The sequence below is a fragment of the Molothrus ater genome, chromosome 9, assembly GCF_012460135.2.
Source record: "Molothrus ater isolate BHLD 08-10-18 breed brown headed cowbird chromosome 9, BPBGC_Mater_1.1, whole genome shotgun sequence".
Classification (NCBI taxonomy): Eukaryota; Metazoa; Chordata; class Aves; order Passeriformes; family Icteridae; genus Molothrus; species Molothrus ater.
In genome coordinates this window covers 1694876-1713190 of record NC_050486.2, presented here as the reverse complement: position 1 = coordinate 1713190, position 18315 = coordinate 1694876, and the positions used below count along the sequence as shown (strand labels likewise).

Here is an 18315-nt window from a genome sequence, read left to right as displayed (position 1 = left end):
GGGTAAAACTGCAGCAATATGGAGTAAATCAAAGGTGCTGGAATCCACAAATGCAGCTGTGGGCAGAAGGAACCTCTGAGCAGGTCACACTCCTCGGGGTAAATGACCTTTTTCACAAGGATCTGTATGAGCACAGCTCAGTAAATGCTTGGGAAGGAGGGTGGACATGGGACACTGAGTAAATGTGGGCACTGCTTCCATCCAGAAATGTGCTATAAAAGTAACTGAGTTGTGGTGATGTTTCCCTGCTTTGAGGTTGCCTTCAGCCTGTTTCATCTTAAAAGGACACCCCAAAAATGGGAACTCGTTCACCAGAGTTCTATTTTTAAGGAAGTGCTGCTAAAAGGATTCATGTTCAATTCTGTAATAATAATTCCATTGGGAAGTCAGAGGAATTTCCCACAGTCGGCTGTGGGAATGTACCAGGCTTTGGACTGTTTTGTGCTCAGAGCAGAACAAGGGGAGTATTTCTGCAGAAGTTTAATTAAAGTAAATGCTTGGGCATTTTGTGCCTCCAAATAACCCAGGTTTGATGTGTGCCTCTCCAAAACCCCAAACCACACCAGCTGCCTTGAGGCCAGGTGGAGCTTTCAGTCATTGACCCCGGTTGATTGAATATTTTATGACATTTAATCAGATAACTTTGCTCCTGGCTATTTACACTGGAGTAGCTCTTGCTTTTTTTTAATTTGAGTGGGATTTGGTTTGTAATCTCTTTTCTAGGACTGTGGTCATCAGAAATAATTGTGCTGAACCTCACAGAAATTAGGCAACAATTTTGTTTGGGGAATTCATTTTTTTTTTTTCCTTAATAATGCTGAGGCTGTGAAAAGGTCATAACTTTTCTCCAGGGCAAGAGCCAGAGGGGTTTTGAATGTGACTGGGGCCAGATCCAGCAACCCCCTGGGCTCAGGCTGGCTTCTTGCTGGGATGTGGGCAGGGAGGGCTTGTTTTCCCAAAGCCTGTTAAGTAAAGCAGTGTATTCAGCGCTGTTCAGCTCCAGCCCAGCTTTCTGGAAATCCTGTGTACATTGGCTTGTCCTCCTTTATTTTCTCAGTCAATTAAGAGATGCACTTCCCGGCCTGAAAAGGCCCCGGGGCGGGGTGGAGCTGTCTGCCCTGGGTGTCTGCCCTCCGTGTCTGCCCTCGGTCTCTGCCCTCCGTGTCTGCCCTCGGTCTCTGCCCTCCGTGTCTGCCCTCGGTCTCTGCCCTCGGTCTCTGCCCTCCGTGTCTGGGCTCAGCGAGGCGCTGCTGCTGCTGCCGGGGCTCTGTGCAAGCCCTGCGCCCTCGCCTCCCACCCAGCTTTGGGACAGAAATGCCTTTGGGACAGAAATGCCTCTCCCCACCCTTGGTGGCAGGTTTGCTGGGCACTGCTGGCCCTGGTGCTGCCTGCTTGGCTCTCCCCTGCCCTCACCAGATCCTGCCCTGGCCCCAGGGCTCCCCAGCTCTGGCTGTGACAGAGACAGGGCTGATGTGTTCCTGACCCTCCTGGGACCATCGCTGGCCCTGGCTCAGGTGAGATTCCTGCCCAGGAGCAGGAATGGGTCTTTCAGCCTCCTCCCTTCATGCTGGGCTCCCCCTGCTGCCCCCCTGCAGCTTAGCAAACATTCCTCACATGTATCATCTCACTTTTTACAACCATCTCGTATTTTTCCAAAATAAAGCCTGGGGATGATGGATAAACCAAATGCTTCATTGTGATATGCAAACATACAGTGCTGCTACACTCAAGAATAACAGTGTTAGTGTCAGGAGGACAGCAGTGGGGTGAAGCCTCTCACTGAAAATCCCTGCAGGTGCTCATCACAAGTGTCCCACTGTGTTCTCTGTCCTTTCCCACTGCTCCAATAACTGGTGTACTGCTGTCAGGAGCTGCCTTCCAAACTGTGGCATTTTCCTGCTCAAGGCTTTGCAGGTCTCCCCCCAGCACCTCCAGCCTGTAGATGCATCAAGAGGGGCACTAGCCCACCACACTCCTTGGAAAACAGGCTTGGCAACAGAAGGTGTGAGGCAGCAGAGGTGCTGGGCAGTGTTTATTGGGCCAAGACCCCATGTAGCCGCTGGGGAATGTGGTTGCTGCTGCCCCGGGTGCCAGAGGGGGAAAGAAGCCTCCTCCTAGAAGCTTTCTACAATAAACAGATAAAACAGCGTGGTTTGGGCTGGCTGGGGAGAGCTGCTGGCCTGGGATGGCTGCAAAGCTGAAGCACATGGCTGGAAGGGCTGGGTACAGAGAGGCCACCCGGCTGCAGGGTGCTCTGCCAGCACTCCTCACCCCTGCTCTCTTGGCTGCTTTTTTTCCTCAATAAAACAAGGCTTGTGCAATGTGTGTCTGTGTTTTCTGCTGCTTTTGAGCCTACTCGATGATTTTTGGAGGTGGCTGAGCTCCAGGATGCCCTTGGGCACTGGGAGTGTGGGATGCCAGTGGAGGCTGTGGGATCTCTGCAGGGCTGGAGCCTGGAAACAACAAAGCCTGACCCCACAGAGGGGGTCGCTGCTCACAGCTAAACACGTTTATTTTAAGGCAGGATCCTCCTGCACAGCCCTTCCACCACCTGTTCTGCCCAGCCCTCCCCATGCCTGAGCCCTCCCTGCTCCACATTCATGGCCAGGCTGGGTGCTCAGGGAGGTGCTCAGGGCTGGGCACTGCTGGAACGCACCCGAAACCCACCGGGGCTGGTGCGAGGCACTTCCCTGGCTCTGCCAGGCTCTGGAGCAGTGAGTGCCTCGTCTCCCTCTGCCGCACTTGAGCACAATGCGCTGTGGCGGGGCAGCGTGTGGCCCCCAGCACCCCCGAGGCTGTGTGAGGAGGCGCTCCCGGGGCAAAGGGGGAGGGAAGCAGGGTGCCGAGGCACGCACCGAGCTCCCGGGGGCTGAGCCGGCGCACTGCCAGCCTGGGCTCACGGCCGGGAGAGGCGGACGGGGTAGGTGACCATGTTGAAGCTGTCCCAGGCGAAGAGCTGCCGCTCGGCAGGGTTGTAGTCCAGCATGCTGAGGTAGCGGAAGCGGTTCTCGAAGGGGATGCTGAGGGCCCGGCTGGTGCCCGTGGCGGTGTCGTAGGCAAAGTTGATGGTGGCGTTAGGCGCCGAGTAGCTGCTGACGGTGTAGAGGGTGCCGCAGATGAGGAAGGAGTTGGCCACCCCACGCTTGCGGATGTTGGTCTCCCAGGTCCGACGGATCTCCAGCGTCTCGGGGTCCAGCTTGGAGAGGACGATGGCTCCCCGGGCCTTCTCGGTGCTGTAGATGACCCAGAGCCCCGTCTCATCCACCGCCAGGTCGATGTCGGTGTAGCCCCCCCAGGAGTAGGGGTACTGCCCGTGGTAGCCGGCGCCGGGGATCTCCCTCTCGGCCGTGATGCTCTCTCCCCGCAGGTCGTAGCGGGCCACGGAGCGGGACTGGCGGGGCTGGAAGAAGAGCCCGCCGCGGTAGATGACGGCCCCCGTGCTCTCCAGGGGCCGCGGCAGGATGTGCACCTTGGCGGGGTAGCCCCGGGCCAGCTGCTCGGCCTCCTCGTACTGGAAGAGCTGGCGCACCTCGGTGCCCACGGTGTCCACACGCCAGGTGTTGTCCCGGGTGAAGGGCGGCACGGGCTCGGGGTCCTTCATCCACACGCCGTACTTGCCCGCGATGGAGTCGGCCCGGCCGAACACCACGGGCTCTCCCACCCACAGCAGCTGCCCGCAGCCTGCTCGGGGACAGGACGGGACACGGAGCGGTCACCGCCAGCCCCTCGGGAGCGGCGGGGCGTGGGGCCGGCCCGGCTGCCCGTACCTGAGTCCTCCTTGCCCGGGCGGCCGAGCGCCGCCTCCTCCAGCAGCCGGGACACGGGAACCTCGCTCCTCTCCGACTGCAGCTCCTGGTAGCTCAGGGGCTGCGGCTCCCAGCGCGGCGCTGCAGCGGGGCCAGGCACAGCGTGAGCGGGCTCAGCCAGCCCCCCTCACCGCCTGCCTGCCCCTGCCGCCCTCGGGGGGCTCCGTGCCGGGCTGCTGCCCCCCGAAATGCAGATGCTTTTGGGCATCCTCCCTCCCCCTGCAGCAGGGCACATCTGTGACCGTTCCCTTTGGGGCAAACTCCTAAGAGCCCGGATTAGCACGGTACCCTGCATCCCCCCTCTGCTGTGGGGCAGGCGATGGATGAGGCGGGGTGGGGAGGGAGGCATGGGGCAATGGGCTGCGACCTCCCAGCACGGCTGAGCCCACCAGGGTCCCCAGGAGCGGGGGGCAGCAGTGGGGGCACAGCACGGGGGCCGCACGGGGACCCGGCTGGAGGGAAGGAGCCGGCGGCAGGGACGCGCAGGGCTCCCGGCCCCGGCACTTACCCTTGGCGGGGGCACGCAGCGTGTCCCGGCCGGGCCCCTCTCTGCCAGGGGGGCAGCGGGCGGCCCGCAGCCGGGTGATCTCCTGGGCGCTGCTCTCCAGCCGCCTGCCCAGCTCCTCTTTCTCCCGCTCCAGCCGCCCCTTCTCCTCCTCCAGCCGGGACTTGGCCCGCAGCAGCTCGCCGTACGCAGCCTCCAGGCGGGAGGCCGCGGCCACTTGCTGGGGGTCCCGTGCGCCCCCCGGCTCGGCTCCCCGCGGCCCCGAGCCCCCCGCTCCTCGCTCCCGGCTCTCCAGCCGACTCAGGCGGGCGGCGAGGGCGGCCAGCTCAGCGCGCAGCTCGGGCACGCCGCTGGCAGCCTCGGGGCAGGCGGCCTCCACGGGGCTGGCCACCGTGAAGGAGTAGGTGCAGTGCCCGGAGCTGTCATGGGCGCGGCGGAGGAAGGCGGTGTCCGCCCGGCCGCCCAGGGCCACGGAACCCCAAAGCAGCAGCCAGACCCCCAGCATGGCCCCGGAGCCGCCCCTGTGAGCGCGCCGGCCACCGGCGCCCGCATTTATAGAGCAAGAGGGTCGGGGCGGCGGGGGGCGGGCGAGCCGGAACCTTCCAGATGCCTGCGGGGGCACTGGCACTGCCCCGCCGCCTCCCCGGGGCCGCTGGCCGAGGCCGTGTGCCAGGGGTGACGCCGGGGCGGGCGGGCCCGGGGCCGAACCCCACGGGGACCGCTCGGGTCCGGGGCCTGAACCGAACCCGCCGGCCCCGGCCCCACCTCAGAACGGCCCCGCCCCACCTCGGGCTGGTCCCGCCCGGTTTCCCGGCGGTGTCTCCGCCCCGGCCCGCCTGCTATCGGCAGCTCGGCGCTCGGCGCGGCGGGCGGAGCGGTCGATGTGACCGGGCTCTCCGGCACCGGCCATTTCCCGCCGGCCCGGCCCGGCCCAGCCCGGCCCGCTGAGCGCGGGGGTGGCGGGTCCCGTCCTGGGCCTGCCCGGCGCTCCCTGCTCTCCCCTCCAGGCTCCTCTCCCCGGGCACAGAGCCGCGGCACAGACCGGCCATGCCTCCCAAATTCAAGCGGCACCTGAACGACGACGAGGTGACGGGCTCGGTGAAGAGCGAGCGGGTGAGTGCCTCTCCTGCGGGGCTGAGCGGGACTCGCCGGGCTCGGTGCCCGCGGTACGGGGGCCTTGGCCGGGTGTCGGTGCCGCCGCAGCCTCAGCCGCGGGGCCCAGCGGCCCGGAGCGCCGTGACAGCGCCGTTCAGCCGGTGAGGGCTGTCCGTGTGTGTCACACCGGCCCCGGTACGGCTGCTTTGGAAACCTGTTGCGGCTCCTTCGGGCCGCATTCGTGGCCAGGAGATGCCGGTGTCCTCCAGCCTCCTGCCCTTCCGCAGAGCCGGGCGGGGACACGGCCTGGCTCTGCTGCCCACGTTGGCTGAAGGAGCTGAGTGGAGTCACCCTGTGCTTTACAGCTGTTTTTTTCTCCTGTCACCACGGTCCCCTCACTTTCAGGCTTTGAGTACAGGTCCCAGCAGTTGCCTGGTTTGGATGAGGTGGATTTAACTTGCTGGGGTCAGGCTGTGCTGAAGCTCGCTTTGGGCTGTGGTCGGAAACGCTGCTGCAGCTCCAACAGCTGCCAGCGAGAACAGGAGCCGGTGCTGCCACAGCAGGCTGCTCCTCCCTTGAGGGAAGCCCTGGCTGGAACTATTGCACGGGGTTGCAGGTTTGCTTGAGTTGGTTGAACAAATGTAGATGGAAATGTAGGTGAGCTGCAGCATCAGAGCATCAGGCTTGCAGGTGGGAGCCCAGAGCTACACACGGGAAAGCAGCAACTGTTGGTACCCCATGGACCCTCTGCTGGGTCCCTGGGCCCACAGCTTTAGCGTGTCACCTTCCCCTCCTGATTGTTTTTGACCCTAAACAGAAATGGTTTTGTCTGGAACATTCAGGCTTCAGTGGGATTGTGGGGTTCCCCTTAAAAAATTAGATTTTGGATCCTCTCATGGAGTGTAGTGGATCAGCAAAGGGGAGTCCTGGGGGGCCCTTTGGGGTGAAACAGAGGAGCTGCCAGACCCCTCTGCCCTCCAGCCCAAGGTTCACTTGTCATCCCTCTTACATCTGCTGCCATCAGATGTAGGAGAAACCTCGTCCTTCATATCTGGAATGGATCTGATTTCCTGTGTGGATGGGACAGCCCAGGGTGTCTGTGGGTGATCTGATGATTTTGGGTGCAGGGCTGGGGATTGTCCCTTGAGCAGAGAGGGCCTTCCTGCAGTCAGAGGATGCTGATTGCCTCCTAAGAGCTGGAAATGTGGGTGTGAAATGGTGCTTATTGATGAAATGGCTTTTCTGTGTTTGCAGAGGAACCTGTTGGAGGAAGATTCGGATGAAGAGGAAGACTTTTTCTTGTGAGTTGGAATGCAGTGTCATACCTGCCTGCAGCTCTGAGGCTGGGGGCTTGGGAATGAAAAGCTTTGATTCCTTTGGGATGTTCTTCCAGAGCCTTGGCCTTGAGCATGAATTAATAGGTGTGACCTTTTGTAAGAGTGAGATGTCCCTTGGATCCTTAGACGTGGGAGGGACTGATGGGAGTATGAAAACAATTCTCTGTGCACAAGGCATTGGTTCTTTCCTCTGTATCCTTTGGGTCTGGTTTAAAAACATGTTTTCATTGTACCTTCTGTCCTGATTGCTCTTTTCTGCCTGCAGGAGGGGGCCTTCTGGAACCAGGTTTGGACCCAGGAATGACAAGATCAGGCAGTAAGTTGTTGTTGCTTAGTGTCACGGAGATAATAATTTATTCTGGCTCTGGGAGCCCCTGCTGCTGTCTTGTCAGAGTATTTCTGTGTAGCTCATCATATGAACATTCCTTGTGTCTGTGTTCTTCTAACTGACCTGTCCTACCCCACGTGTCCACAGCTAAAGGAAATCTCAGCTTTGATACAGCCTGTCAAGAAATTGTGTGTTGACAGAGGCAAGGGGATAAAATAACATCACAGTAGCTTATTGGAGTTTCTGAAGCCCTCAGCTGTGTTCTGGTGGTGACCTGTTCCATGCTTTTGTGAGGCTCTTTTTCTACAGCATTAACCCCAAATTTTAACCTTTCCTAGTGTCATTTTTTGATTTTTGAGGCTTTTTTTACCTCATCCTGTAACATGCTCCTTAACATTTCGAGAAAGTAAGTGGCCAGGAACACACCAGGACCATGGGGTTTGGGCAGCAGCTGGTGCTCTGGCATCCTCTTCTCCAGATAAAAACCTGATATAGGTCACCTGGAGATGAGCAGTGACTCACTGGGGTCAAAGCAGCTGGAAAACAGGAAACCATTACAGCTGGAGGAGGAGTGGGGCAAGAAGGAAGGAGTGAACACTCTGGATCATTCTCCCATCGAGTCATTTCCTGGATGAAGCTTGTTCAGGGCTCTAGTTTTTCCTGTGAAGGATGTGGTGGTGGTACTTAATGAGAAGTGTGGGGTTACTCACAGACCTCTGGTCTGTGTTGCCCTGTTCTTTGCTGATGTCTGTGGAGCCAGGACAGAGATCTGTGTGGGTACTGCTGCCTGGGCATTGTTCAGGCTGTTCATTGTTTGCAGCCTGTGTGTGGCTCTTGGTTAGGGATTTTTTCCATGCCTGGAAGAAGCCAGCACAGCTTTGGGATGACTCATTGCCACCATCAGCATCAGGCTGTGCTTGTTATCTTGAGGGGTGAAGGGCACTTGAGCTGCACAAGAGGCAGAGGGCAGGTGGCTGCACCCTGAGTTTTCAGGGCATCTCTGTTCCCCCAGAGTGTGAGGATGCTGCTGGTAGAGAGGAACTGCTCTGTGGAGTAAGCCAGTGTGGATAGAGCCTCCCTTCTAGGGCATGATCTGCAGGGAATGATAAGACTGAGAGCTGGGTTTATGAGTGGGGTCTCACCTCCACAGAAAGGTAGGGATGGGGTAGTGTCCATCCCTTCAGCCTCTCTGCTGGACAGCACCTGCAGTGTCTGTTCCCTGTTGGTGGGAGACAACAGGAGCTCTTCTCTTGCCTGTCTCAGGCTGGCAGAAGGGAGCAGTGGCTTAGGTAGAGGAGGACATAGCACTGTGACAAGGAAGAAAAGTGAAAGGAGCATTTAGCCAGGAGCTGGTGGGTCCATAGGTGTGATGTGACTAATGGCCCACACACCAGGCTTGCCCATTGCCAGAGATTGCCTGGACACAGTGGATGTGGCATGGAATATGGCCCTTGGGCTGTCAAGGGGCTACACCTGTGGAGCATCCAGAGCATCTGTTACACAACAGAATTTGTTTTCTGCTCTCATCAGCATTGATTGCTTTGTTTAATAAGCACTTACACCATGCAATCATCACTTCTTGTCATGGAGATCACTGGGAAGTTTCTGATCAGCTCAACCCTTGTGCTGTAAGGATCAATGCCTGGTCTCATAGTCACTCAGTTTTCTTTGTTTCAGCAAAGACAGGGTTGGGTTGCTGCTGAAAAGCTGTAAGGAAAAGACATTTTAAGGAGGAATTTGAGCATTTGGAGAGCTGAGGCATAGCTGGGCAAAGCTGGAGAGGCCATGGCAGCGTGGGGCTAGAGGAACGAGGTGTGAAGAGGGATGTAAAAGGAAACTGGGTGGAGGATTGGGTAGAGGAAAAAGTGATGGGATTATGGGAGCAAAGGTGTGGAACATGTTCAACGTGAGGGGCAAGACTGGAAAGTTTTCCTAGTTGTCCTTGGCAGGAAAGGGGGATGGATTGGGTCAGGGTGGAGTTTGGCAGCAGAGACCCTCAAGGCTGGCTCAGCTGTGGGGAACACTGCAAACCTTGTAGGGGAAAGAGGTGAGTGGCAGTCAGCAACAGTGACAGGAGGAAGTGCCAGTCCCCTTCAAGCTGAGCCTTGTCCTGATGTGTCTGGAGCTGCTTGGTGGGGGTGGACTCTCCTCTGGTAATTGAGAGGCCACATGGGGTCCCTTTGAGCCCCCCATGCCCAGGGTGGGCTGGAGCTGAAACACAGCTTTTAAAGGGCTTTTATCCTTTTCCCCAAAGGTACAAAGAACAGGTAAGGCAGAGCTGTTCTCCTTTCTCTGCCTTTGCTTTGAGGCTTTGGAAGAAGTGCTGAATGTGTGCATGAGAGTCTTTTCAAGGGAGGCTGGGATGTTCATCTTCCAGCTGGATTTCTTTATTTTGGAAAAGGAGCTTCTCATCACAGACCATATTTTTAAAAATTCTGCTAAAATCAGCCCCTTTTCTGCACTGCTTGACTCACTGTACTGCTGATGTTTGTGCTTTCAGGGAGCTGTGCCATTGGGTTCTTGTTCATGCTGCTGCTGAGGCTCATGCTGGGGTTCCCCAGGAGCCCTTGGTCTCTGTGAATCCCCCATGGTGCAGCTTTGGGGGGTCAGCATTGCCAGCCCCAGTGGCTCTGGCTGGCCCTGAGCAGGGGAAGGTTTGGGGAATGGTTTGAACTCTTGAGGCAAGAGCTGACTGCAGCTTCCCAGGGCTCCTTGCAGGTTGTGCAGTGAACCCCAACCACAGTCCAGGCCTTCATCTGAAGGTGATAGCAGGCCCATGCTGACAGGAATCATTGTTGGATATAATCCTTTCAGGTGACTGAAAGGCCTCAGGGAGGCACAGATTGCTGTTCTGTTCTCCTCCCAGCTGGGACTGAGCAGCACCTTCAGTCCATGGCTGTGTGGTGGGGTTCAGCACTGTTACCCCGTTGTTGGGAGCAGCAGGGCTCTCTGCAGAGAGCTGGGGAGTGCTGTGCAGCCTCTGCCTCTGTACCCTCCATCTGCCTTGGCTCTTCCTGCTGTTCCCTCTTCCCTGGGTGGCTGCCACAACCAGGGGTGTTTGGGTGGAATGTGCACCAAAATACACACTGTTAATATCACAGGGGTGGAAAACTGGAGTGTCATGCTGGCTGCAAACAGCCAGCTTGGAGACAAGCAGCAGCCTTGGGCAGCACACCCCTTGTGTGTGCACAGGCTGTTTACAGTGTCTGGAGAATGCAGCACTGCTGTTAGCCCAGCACCCTGAGCAGCCCAGGCAGGTTTTCAGTACCTAACCCAGAGTGGCCACAATGGAGAGGCTTATTCCTCCCACTCTGGAGCAGCAGAGCACAAGAAGAGAGGAGTCTAAAGCAAGCTGAGTGCCACTGCATCTCATTGCTTTGATGGTGTACACTTGCTGTCCTTGTTAAAAGCATCAGACTTGCAGTAATTAGTAAGAAAGAAGGTCATGGGAGACATATTTCATGTTTTTGTCTGGCTCCCTTTCCTGGCAGGTATTTATTCCACTTTATTTCTCTTGGAAGTCTGGCAGGAGTAAAGCACATGAAGTGTATGTGTCAAAAGCCCATAGCTCCCCAAGAGGAAATACACTTTGTATTAGAGGACTCATTCCCTCTTGCCAAATAAAACAAGAAAATATTTTCTTCTTGATGTGACTTGAGTTTCCTACCTCAAGCATGCCAGACTAGTGGGAATTTTTGAATTTGTTCTGAAGCTGCTGGGCTAATACATAGGCTGAGCATTTTTCAGCCCCCTTCTTGGAGAGGCAGCAGTGAAGGGTGGGAGAGAGCAGAAAGAAAGGGCTGGCTTAAGGTCTGGTTAAGGTGCTATGTGGAGGTCTGAATTTCCCTGGCTAGGCCTCTTCCTTCCTGTTCTTTGCTGTGTTGTTTTGTTGGTTTTTCCCCCAGATGGCAAACTGTGCTACCCAAATGCATTTGTGTTCCATAGGAGTCAACACCTCAACATTTCTGGGAGTTTATAAGCCTTGATTTCTTTGTGCCTCCATTCTTCATGTGTGCAATGTTTTGTTCTCTTGGGGACAGCTGACAGCTTGCCCAGGGTTTGGGCAGGTAACAAGGGCCCTTAGCATTTTGCCAGCAGCTCAAGTGAGAAGAGGCAGGATGCTGAGAAGCAGCTTGGGCACTAAGGGTCTGTGCTCCATAGCTCTCCCCCAAATGCTGTTAACCACCACCACAGCAGCTTGAAGTTACCAGCCTGTTTTGCCTGCAGCACTTTGGGGTGTCCCAGGACTGCAGCAGCCCCCTCAGGGCTCTGACCTGCACTGGCAGGGTTACAGGTGCTGTTGCATTGCTCTGCAAGTTCCTAGATGCACTGTAACCTTGTGTGCTCCCACTTGTTAGTTGTACCAGGATAACTTGGTGACAAATCTGTTGTGGGAGGAAATCTCTCTATTTTGAAGCCAGAAAATGATTTTAGAAACATTTACATAGTGCAAATGTAGACTTGTGTGTGTGAAGCCGATGTTTGAGGCTTAGAGGTTTTGCCAAGTTGGCTCAGCTGGGGTAGCAGATGTTGGTGCTTTTCCTCTCGCCCCAAGCTGTAGCTGCATTGCTGGCAGCTCCAAGCTGGGATTGTTGTGCCAAGATAAGGAAAGCCCCTTGCAGAACGTGCCTGCTTGTCCCCCAGTGCCCAGGGATGGGCCCTGGGACTGTGTGTCCTGTGTGGGATGGACACTTGGCCCCCCAGGGCACTGCTGTGTGTTCCTGTCCGTGTCCTCAGTGCCACCCTCTGAGCTCTGCCAGCAGCTCTGCCACTCGCCTCGGGCTGTGTAAAACAAACAGGGGAGCAGAGCAGGCTCCTGGGCACGGGGCAGCTCCTGCTGAGAGGTCTTTGGGCATGGTCTGTGCCCTTCCCCTCCAGATAAGGAGCTCCTGGCAGTGAGGAAGGCAGGAGCTGCCACCGCGTGGTGTAGGAGGGTTCAGAGAGATGCTGCTCCCACAGACTCTGCGATGCAGCAGAGAGGGCAGGTTCCTTTCTTATGCTGTCCTAAATAAAGCAAATTTTTACATGTGCTGCTGGGGTCCAGAATGTGCCTTATCACAGCTGTTGACTCAGAAATTTCAGAGGGATTGCCTGGCTCTTCTCGCTCTGGAAGTCACAGTTCAGTGGTGCTGAGCAGCTTGATCTGAAAGGCTAAGATGGGAAACCCCTTCATATTTAGAGATGTGGAACTCTTTCTAGAGCTTTCTGGAGAGAAAAATGCCTTTTAATGACCATTCTCCCCTGTATTTGGAACAGTAAGTAAATGTGAGCAAGTATTGTGACCACTAGTGCTGGTTGCAGCTGCTCCTCATCAGCACAGGTGTCTGCTTGCTGAGAGGCATGTAGCTGGTAGGAGAAATAGGTCAGTGTGAACCTCTGTCTCTAATTAATCAATTAATTAGAGGCATGGTGGCAAGGACAGAGCCGTGTTTGTGGTTCATTGACTGGCCTTGAGTCTGTGTTGGCTCCAGTTTCGTGGGCCTTGGGGGAGGATACGCTGTTTCTCTCAGGAGCTATTTCTGTTTTGTTGCCTCCGAGATCCTGCTGGTGCAGTTGCCTTTCTGGGAACGGTATGTCTCAAACAATGTATTATCCCCCAGGCCTCAAGAAAATCCTCATTTCTATCTCCAGGAAAACAAACGTGTATTAGCTCCAAAATACAAACCAGAATAGAGCAGTACTTTTCCACCAGGAAAATTTTTCTCTCTTGCCAGTATTTTTTTTTTTCTGGAGTGAATAAATGCATTTTTAATAACCCTACGAGTGTGATTTAGGCTGCTGTTCGCTGAAGGCTGCCCACAGAGTTACATAACCTAGGAGAAGATGAATTATAACTTGGTTTAGTTCATATCAGCCATTTCTTTGCTATCCTCTCGATGCCCCTGGCAGGGTGGGTTTAATTTAGTAACTCAGTTCCTGGAGGAGGGAACTGATTTGATTTCACCCCAAGTTACTGAGCAAAGGTGTGATGTGGAGGTCTATGAAATGTAGAAAGATAAGGTTTGGTTTTTGTACTTTTTCTCCCCTTTGTGAGCTCTTCTGTAGCAGAGGTGCCCACCAATAGCAATTAGTGCCTTTTCATACTGCATTTGTGGGTTGAAGGTGTTAGAGAGGGTGTCCCACTTCTGCTGACTTCCCAGTGCTCCCTCTGAGCCCCTTGTGCTCCCTTGCCCTTCCTGGGACTGCTGGAGATCCACCCCATGCCATGCCACGCCTCTGGCTTTCTCTGCATCCCATCCATCTCTTTCCACTGTTGTGCCCTTTCATTTCTGTGGGTGAGCTCTCAGATCCTGCCAGGCTGGGCAGCTCTAGTGCTCACTCCTGCCTCTCACGCTGCCTTTGCCTCCCCAGTGTCCAGAACCAGGTGGATGAAGTCATCGATGTCATGCAGGAGAACATCACCAAGGTGATCGAAAGGGGCGAGCGCCTGGACGACCTGCAGGATAAATCAGGTGTGATGGCAAACACAGCTCTGCTGGGCCAGCTTAACCTGCTTCAGTTCTGAAAGCACCTCCTGTCACACCTGGGTTTACATTTCTGTCCTTGCTCAGAGTGGTGTTGCTCAGCCTTGGGCTGCACATCTGACTTTCTGCTGAGTCTCTCTGCACCTTCACCTGCTGCTCTGTGCAGAGGCATTAGTTTGGAGGTGCTGGGATCTAGTTGGTCCTTCGAGCAAAGGTAGATTGGCACTGGCCACTGGCACTGGCCACTGGCTTGCAGAGCATGTTCCTGTCAGAGCAGCCAGTACAGAGGGAGCACAGTGGGACTTGTGTGCTCTGGGGAAGCGTGTCACATCGACCCAGTTGTGGCTGTGGTTGGGTCTTTTACTGCATAGAACTGAGTTAGAACAGGTGAGTGGGTGCTGTGACAGTGTGTGCACCACTGAACTGACTCTTTCCTTTCCTTTAATAGACAGTTTATCAGACAATGCTGCAGCTTTTAGCAAAAGAGCCAAGCATCTCCGGAGACAGATGTGGTGGCGCGACTGTAAGGTGAGCAGGAGGGGGAGCAGGCAGGGCTGGGGTTGTGGAAGGGTGCTGAGCTGCCTGCCCTGGGAGGAGGTGGAGCAGCTCTGCTTCCCAGCTGGGAGCAAAGAGCTCCTTTCAGGTTGAAGCAGCTGGCCCTGGCTCCCTGTGTAAGGTGCCCGTGTGCTCCCCTTGCAGATGAAGGCGATCATAGCCATGGTGGTGGTCATTCTCCTGCTCGTGATCATCGGTGAGTAGCTCCACATCAGCCCAGCCGTGTCTGCCATGGGCATCTTGGTGGCCCTCCATGCTGGGAGTGACACTGTGGTGCTGCTGGCCCTGAGGGACAGTGCCTGAGCCACCCCACGGGCTCCACTCTGCCCTAAGTGACCATTAGGGGTGCCTGCAGAGCTCTCTGTGCTCCTCTTCCACACAGGAGCAGGCTCCAAGCAAGTCCTGCTGACTGTGACCAGAGAAAGCCAGCAGTGCCCTGCCAGCCTTGTGCTGACCCAGGGTGGGTGGGAGTACATGGAAGAGTTTCAGGCTAGAGCAATGTTTCCAGAAACATCTCTGCATGTATCAGGCACCTTGCAATGAGCCTGCTGTGTACAAATGCTCTTCCCCAAAGTTGATGTGCTGCCTAATTTCCATTGAGTAGCTGTTGTGGCTTTGCCATTGGTCCCTTCCCATGCTCTGTGCCTTTTCTGGCCTCCCCAGAGCAGGGATGTCACTGCTTTTCCTACCAAACAGCTCAGAATGACCAGAGCATGTTTCTTCCAGGCAGGAATAATTGATCCCTCTGCCTGCAGAAGGACATGCTCCAGGCAGTCCAGCATGGCATGCAGCTTTTCTGTGCCACTGGCTCTGGAGGCTTTTCCTCCCTCTGAGGTGTCCAGGGGCAGCTCTGTTCTTCAGCAAAGCCTTTGTGGCCTCTGTTGTCCTCCTAACACACAGCCTGCAGTGGGAGAGGCAAAGCTGGCAGCAGGGCTGAGAGAGAGACTGATGGAAAATCCCATCTGGTTTAGTTTTGGGAAGCTGGAAGGAGATGAAGGTAGCAGGATGTGTTGTCTAGCATGTGTGCAGACAGCAGATTGCTTTAACTGGGGGCTGGGAACACACTTCTGCTCACAGCTGCTGGGGCTTGTCACTGCAGAACTGGGGGGACTCCCCCCTGGCAGGGATGGGGAGAGCTGAGAGTTTCTTTCTTTGTGTTTTGCAGTGCCCATAGTCCTGAAGTACCGTTCCTGACAGGGCAGCTGGAGGCTTTGCTGGAGCTGCCTCTGGGATAACCAATCTGCTGTGTAATTTAAGTGAGATATCTGTATATAGCCTGGAAGTTGGTTTTTCTCCTGGGAGCAGGAGGTGGTGGCAAGCAGCCAGCTCTAAGGGAGCATTTGAAGAACTACCAAACCACCCTTTTCCAGTCAAGTATCCGTCCTGCTGTCAGACTTTTTTTATAACATAAGATTCAGGTCCCAAACCACCTATTTTGTGGAATTCTGGGTCTCTGGTTTGGAGCTGGCTACTTTCCCCTATGGTCTATCTGTATATATGGTTGAGTTGTAATATTAATAATAATAATTATAATAATAATATGGTTTGAGCAGCTCCCTGCTGCCTGCTGTGGAAGGCAGAGGGGACTCTGAATCAGAGAAAAGGAGGGGATAAATGTCTGAAGGGAAATGCACCATTATAGGGAACTGATTCTTTTGAGGACAACTGCAAGGGTGTTGTTTAAGTGAAATTAGGTTTTACAATCCAGAAGACTTTCTGGTCCTGCCATGGGAATGCACAAGCTCAGTGTTTTCAGTATTGCTGCTTACAGCTGTGACTAAAGACATTCCAGTAAACCTATTTTTGACTGTACACGTGGAGTTTTTGCAAATCTTCATAAAGTTCTGGAGGCCATTCAGGGCTCTCTGAGGCTGGGAGTCCCTGTTTCTGTGTGTTCTTAACCAAAAGTAAGAAATGTGTGTAAAACCCAGCAAGAAGCACGATGATATAAAGACACAGCTGGAGAACAATTCTCCTGACTCCATGCACAGTGAAGAAGCCCAGTTCATTTCAGAGCCCTTCACCATGATGTGGTGGGCATGGTTCTGAATGGCAGCCACTTTCACTTCCTTGTGATCCAGTGGGGTGGGGATTGTTCCAGCCACGGGCACTGGGGACCCCTGTGCGGGAATGAACAGGAGCTCAGCTCCTCTATCCATGGGTGGGACTGGTGTTTTGATGTTTCCAGCCTCAGTGTCACCAGAAGTGCTGGTGGCATTTCTGTCAGCCCTTTATTTTTAGGAGCCTTCTCCTTTCCAGCCCTGAGCCTGGCACTTCAGCTGAGCCAAGCTCTTCTGCTTCTCCTTTTCTGATGAGAGCAGCGTTGTCCTTCTGAGCACGTGTTTGAAATGATTCTGGGGAGGGGAAATGGTGCCCCAGAGAATTTCCAGTGCCATGTCCCAGCTTCCTCCTCTGAGCCTGCCCCCAGGACCTTGCACAGTTTCCACCTGAGTGCTGCCCCATGCAGAGAAGGGGATTAGGAGTGAGCAGGGCAGCCTGGAGGGCTGGATGGGATTCAACATCAACCTTGCCCAGCTGGAATACAAACAGAGCTTTTCCCCTCTGTGAGAGCTGATCTCTGCAGGTGGGAATCAGGAAGGCAAGCTGGGTTTTTCCTCCTGATGTATAGGCTGGTTTAACATCATACATTTGGTGGAAGGGACAAAAGTCATCCAGCCTGTTCCTTTGGCTACTCTCTGCCTGCAAGGGCTCATGAAGGTGGATGAGGAGGGACTGTGTCTGTCTCCAGGGGGGCTGCAGATCTCACTGAGCTGTTTGGTGCCATGTCCTGCCAGCTGGAAAGTGAGTTAATTCACTCCTGCTGCTGCTGCAGAGCCCTGCCAGGGCCTCTGCCTTTCTCCCACTGCCCAGCCTTGCCTTTGCTGCTCCTGCTGCTGCTGCCACCCACAGCAGGACCTTGGTGCCACAGGAGTCCTGGTCAGAAACATTGCAGGAATAGAATTTGCTAAGCAAGTTTTATAGAAATATTTTTTCCCCCACAAGGCTGGAAAGACCATTAGAAGTGTCTGCTCTTGGGGTGGTACAGAGCAGTCCTCCACATACTCCGTTGGTGTTGTGGTTTTATATTGCAGCCTGTGCTGTCCCACCCTGGACTGGTGGCAGAGAGAACTGCAGTCAGCAGAAAGGGAAGGGGTGTTGTTTCCAGCACTGTCTGCATGCTTGGGGATTGGTTTTCACTTAGGAGATGTTATGAAGGAGCTTCTACAACAAAAACAACTCCTTCACCCAAGCTTTGGGTCTGTTTTACCCATTCCTGCATCATGCAGAGGACAGACCATCAGCTGCTGTTTTCCACATGATTTCTTTTGTACAGGGAATGGCATCTTCTGGCGAAAGCAGTGCATTCCTCCTCTGAGGATTGCTGTGTGAGGCTGTGCTGTGACCCTGATGCCTGCGGGGAAGGGGGATGGACAGGGACAGGGATGGACGCAGGTGCAGAGAGGCCTCCTGGCTGTGGCAGCCAGGCAGCCCAGGGGAAAGAAATCCCTCCTGAGGAGTCCCCTGGCACAGCCGGAGCTTTGGCAGGGTCTGGCAGTGGGTACACGCTGGGAGAGCTGGGACTCTGCTGCTGCTCCTTCCCAGGGCCTGCTGCCCACCCGCACTGACCTGTTCCTGCAGGGCTCCACACCGGCCCCACCGGCAGAACTCGAGCCTGGAGCTTTTGCTGCAGGGCAGGGAGAGCTGCCACAAGGCAGCCATCAGTGCACTGCCCCGAGCTGCTAGAATTGGCTGTTAATCGCGTTTAGGTTCAAGTCGCTCAGTGCTGGGGTTGTCCTGGGCACAGACGTTCCCAAGGGACAGCTCTGGCTGTGAGAGGCGCCACCAGAGCAAACCAACAACGACGGAACTTTATGGCTCCGACACAAGAAACTCGATGACAGAGACGCGCCTGAGGTCGGAGGCTGAGCAGCATCAGAGCTTGGAGCCCAATTCCTTACCCGACAATTCCCCGACTGCAGCTGATTTTACCTCAGGAAAGGCAGCGCGGGCTGCAAAGGCCGGGGCTGTGAGCCCGGCCCGGGCCGTGAGGGAGCGGTTGCCATGGCGGCCCGCCCCGCCCTCCGCGCGCCTCCCGCGGGCCGGCAGTTCCCGCCTCTCTGGCGTGGGCGGACGCCCTCCCCATTGGCTGGACGCTGCGGGGCGGGCGCGTTCCCCATTGGCCGAGCGCTGCGGGGCGCGGCGCGCCGCCGGCGCTGATTGGCGG

General features: G+C 55.6%; 2 protein-coding genes across 2 annotated transcripts; one reads left to right on the top strand and one right to left on the bottom strand.

Annotated features, from left to right (window-relative positions):
- Nucleotides 1-1671: 1671 nt before the first annotated feature.
- On the bottom strand, nucleotides 1672-5039 carry MYOC (myocilin). The gene is made up of 3 exons (XM_036388302.2): nucleotides 4315-5039; nucleotides 3768-3887; nucleotides 1672-3681 (listed from the first exon to the last, which is right to left on the bottom strand). The coding sequence occupies exons 1-3, from the start codon at nucleotides 4814-4816 to the stop codon at nucleotides 2897-2899; spliced, it is 1407 nt and encodes a 468-aa protein (XP_036244195.1). The 5' UTR covers nucleotides 4817-5039; the 3' UTR covers nucleotides 1672-2896.
- Nucleotides 5040-5178: 139 nt separating this feature from the next.
- On the top strand, nucleotides 5179-15902 carry VAMP4 (vesicle associated membrane protein 4). Its single transcript, XM_036387976.2, has 7 exons — nucleotides 5179-5424; nucleotides 6661-6707; nucleotides 7009-7059; nucleotides 13423-13523; nucleotides 13984-14063; nucleotides 14235-14286; nucleotides 15256-15902. The coding sequence occupies exons 1-7, from the start codon at nucleotides 5359-5361 to the stop codon at nucleotides 15282-15284; spliced, it is 426 nt and encodes a 141-aa protein (XP_036243869.1). The 5' UTR covers nucleotides 5179-5358; the 3' UTR covers nucleotides 15285-15902.
- The last annotated feature ends 2413 nt before the right edge of the window (nucleotides 15903-18315 follow it).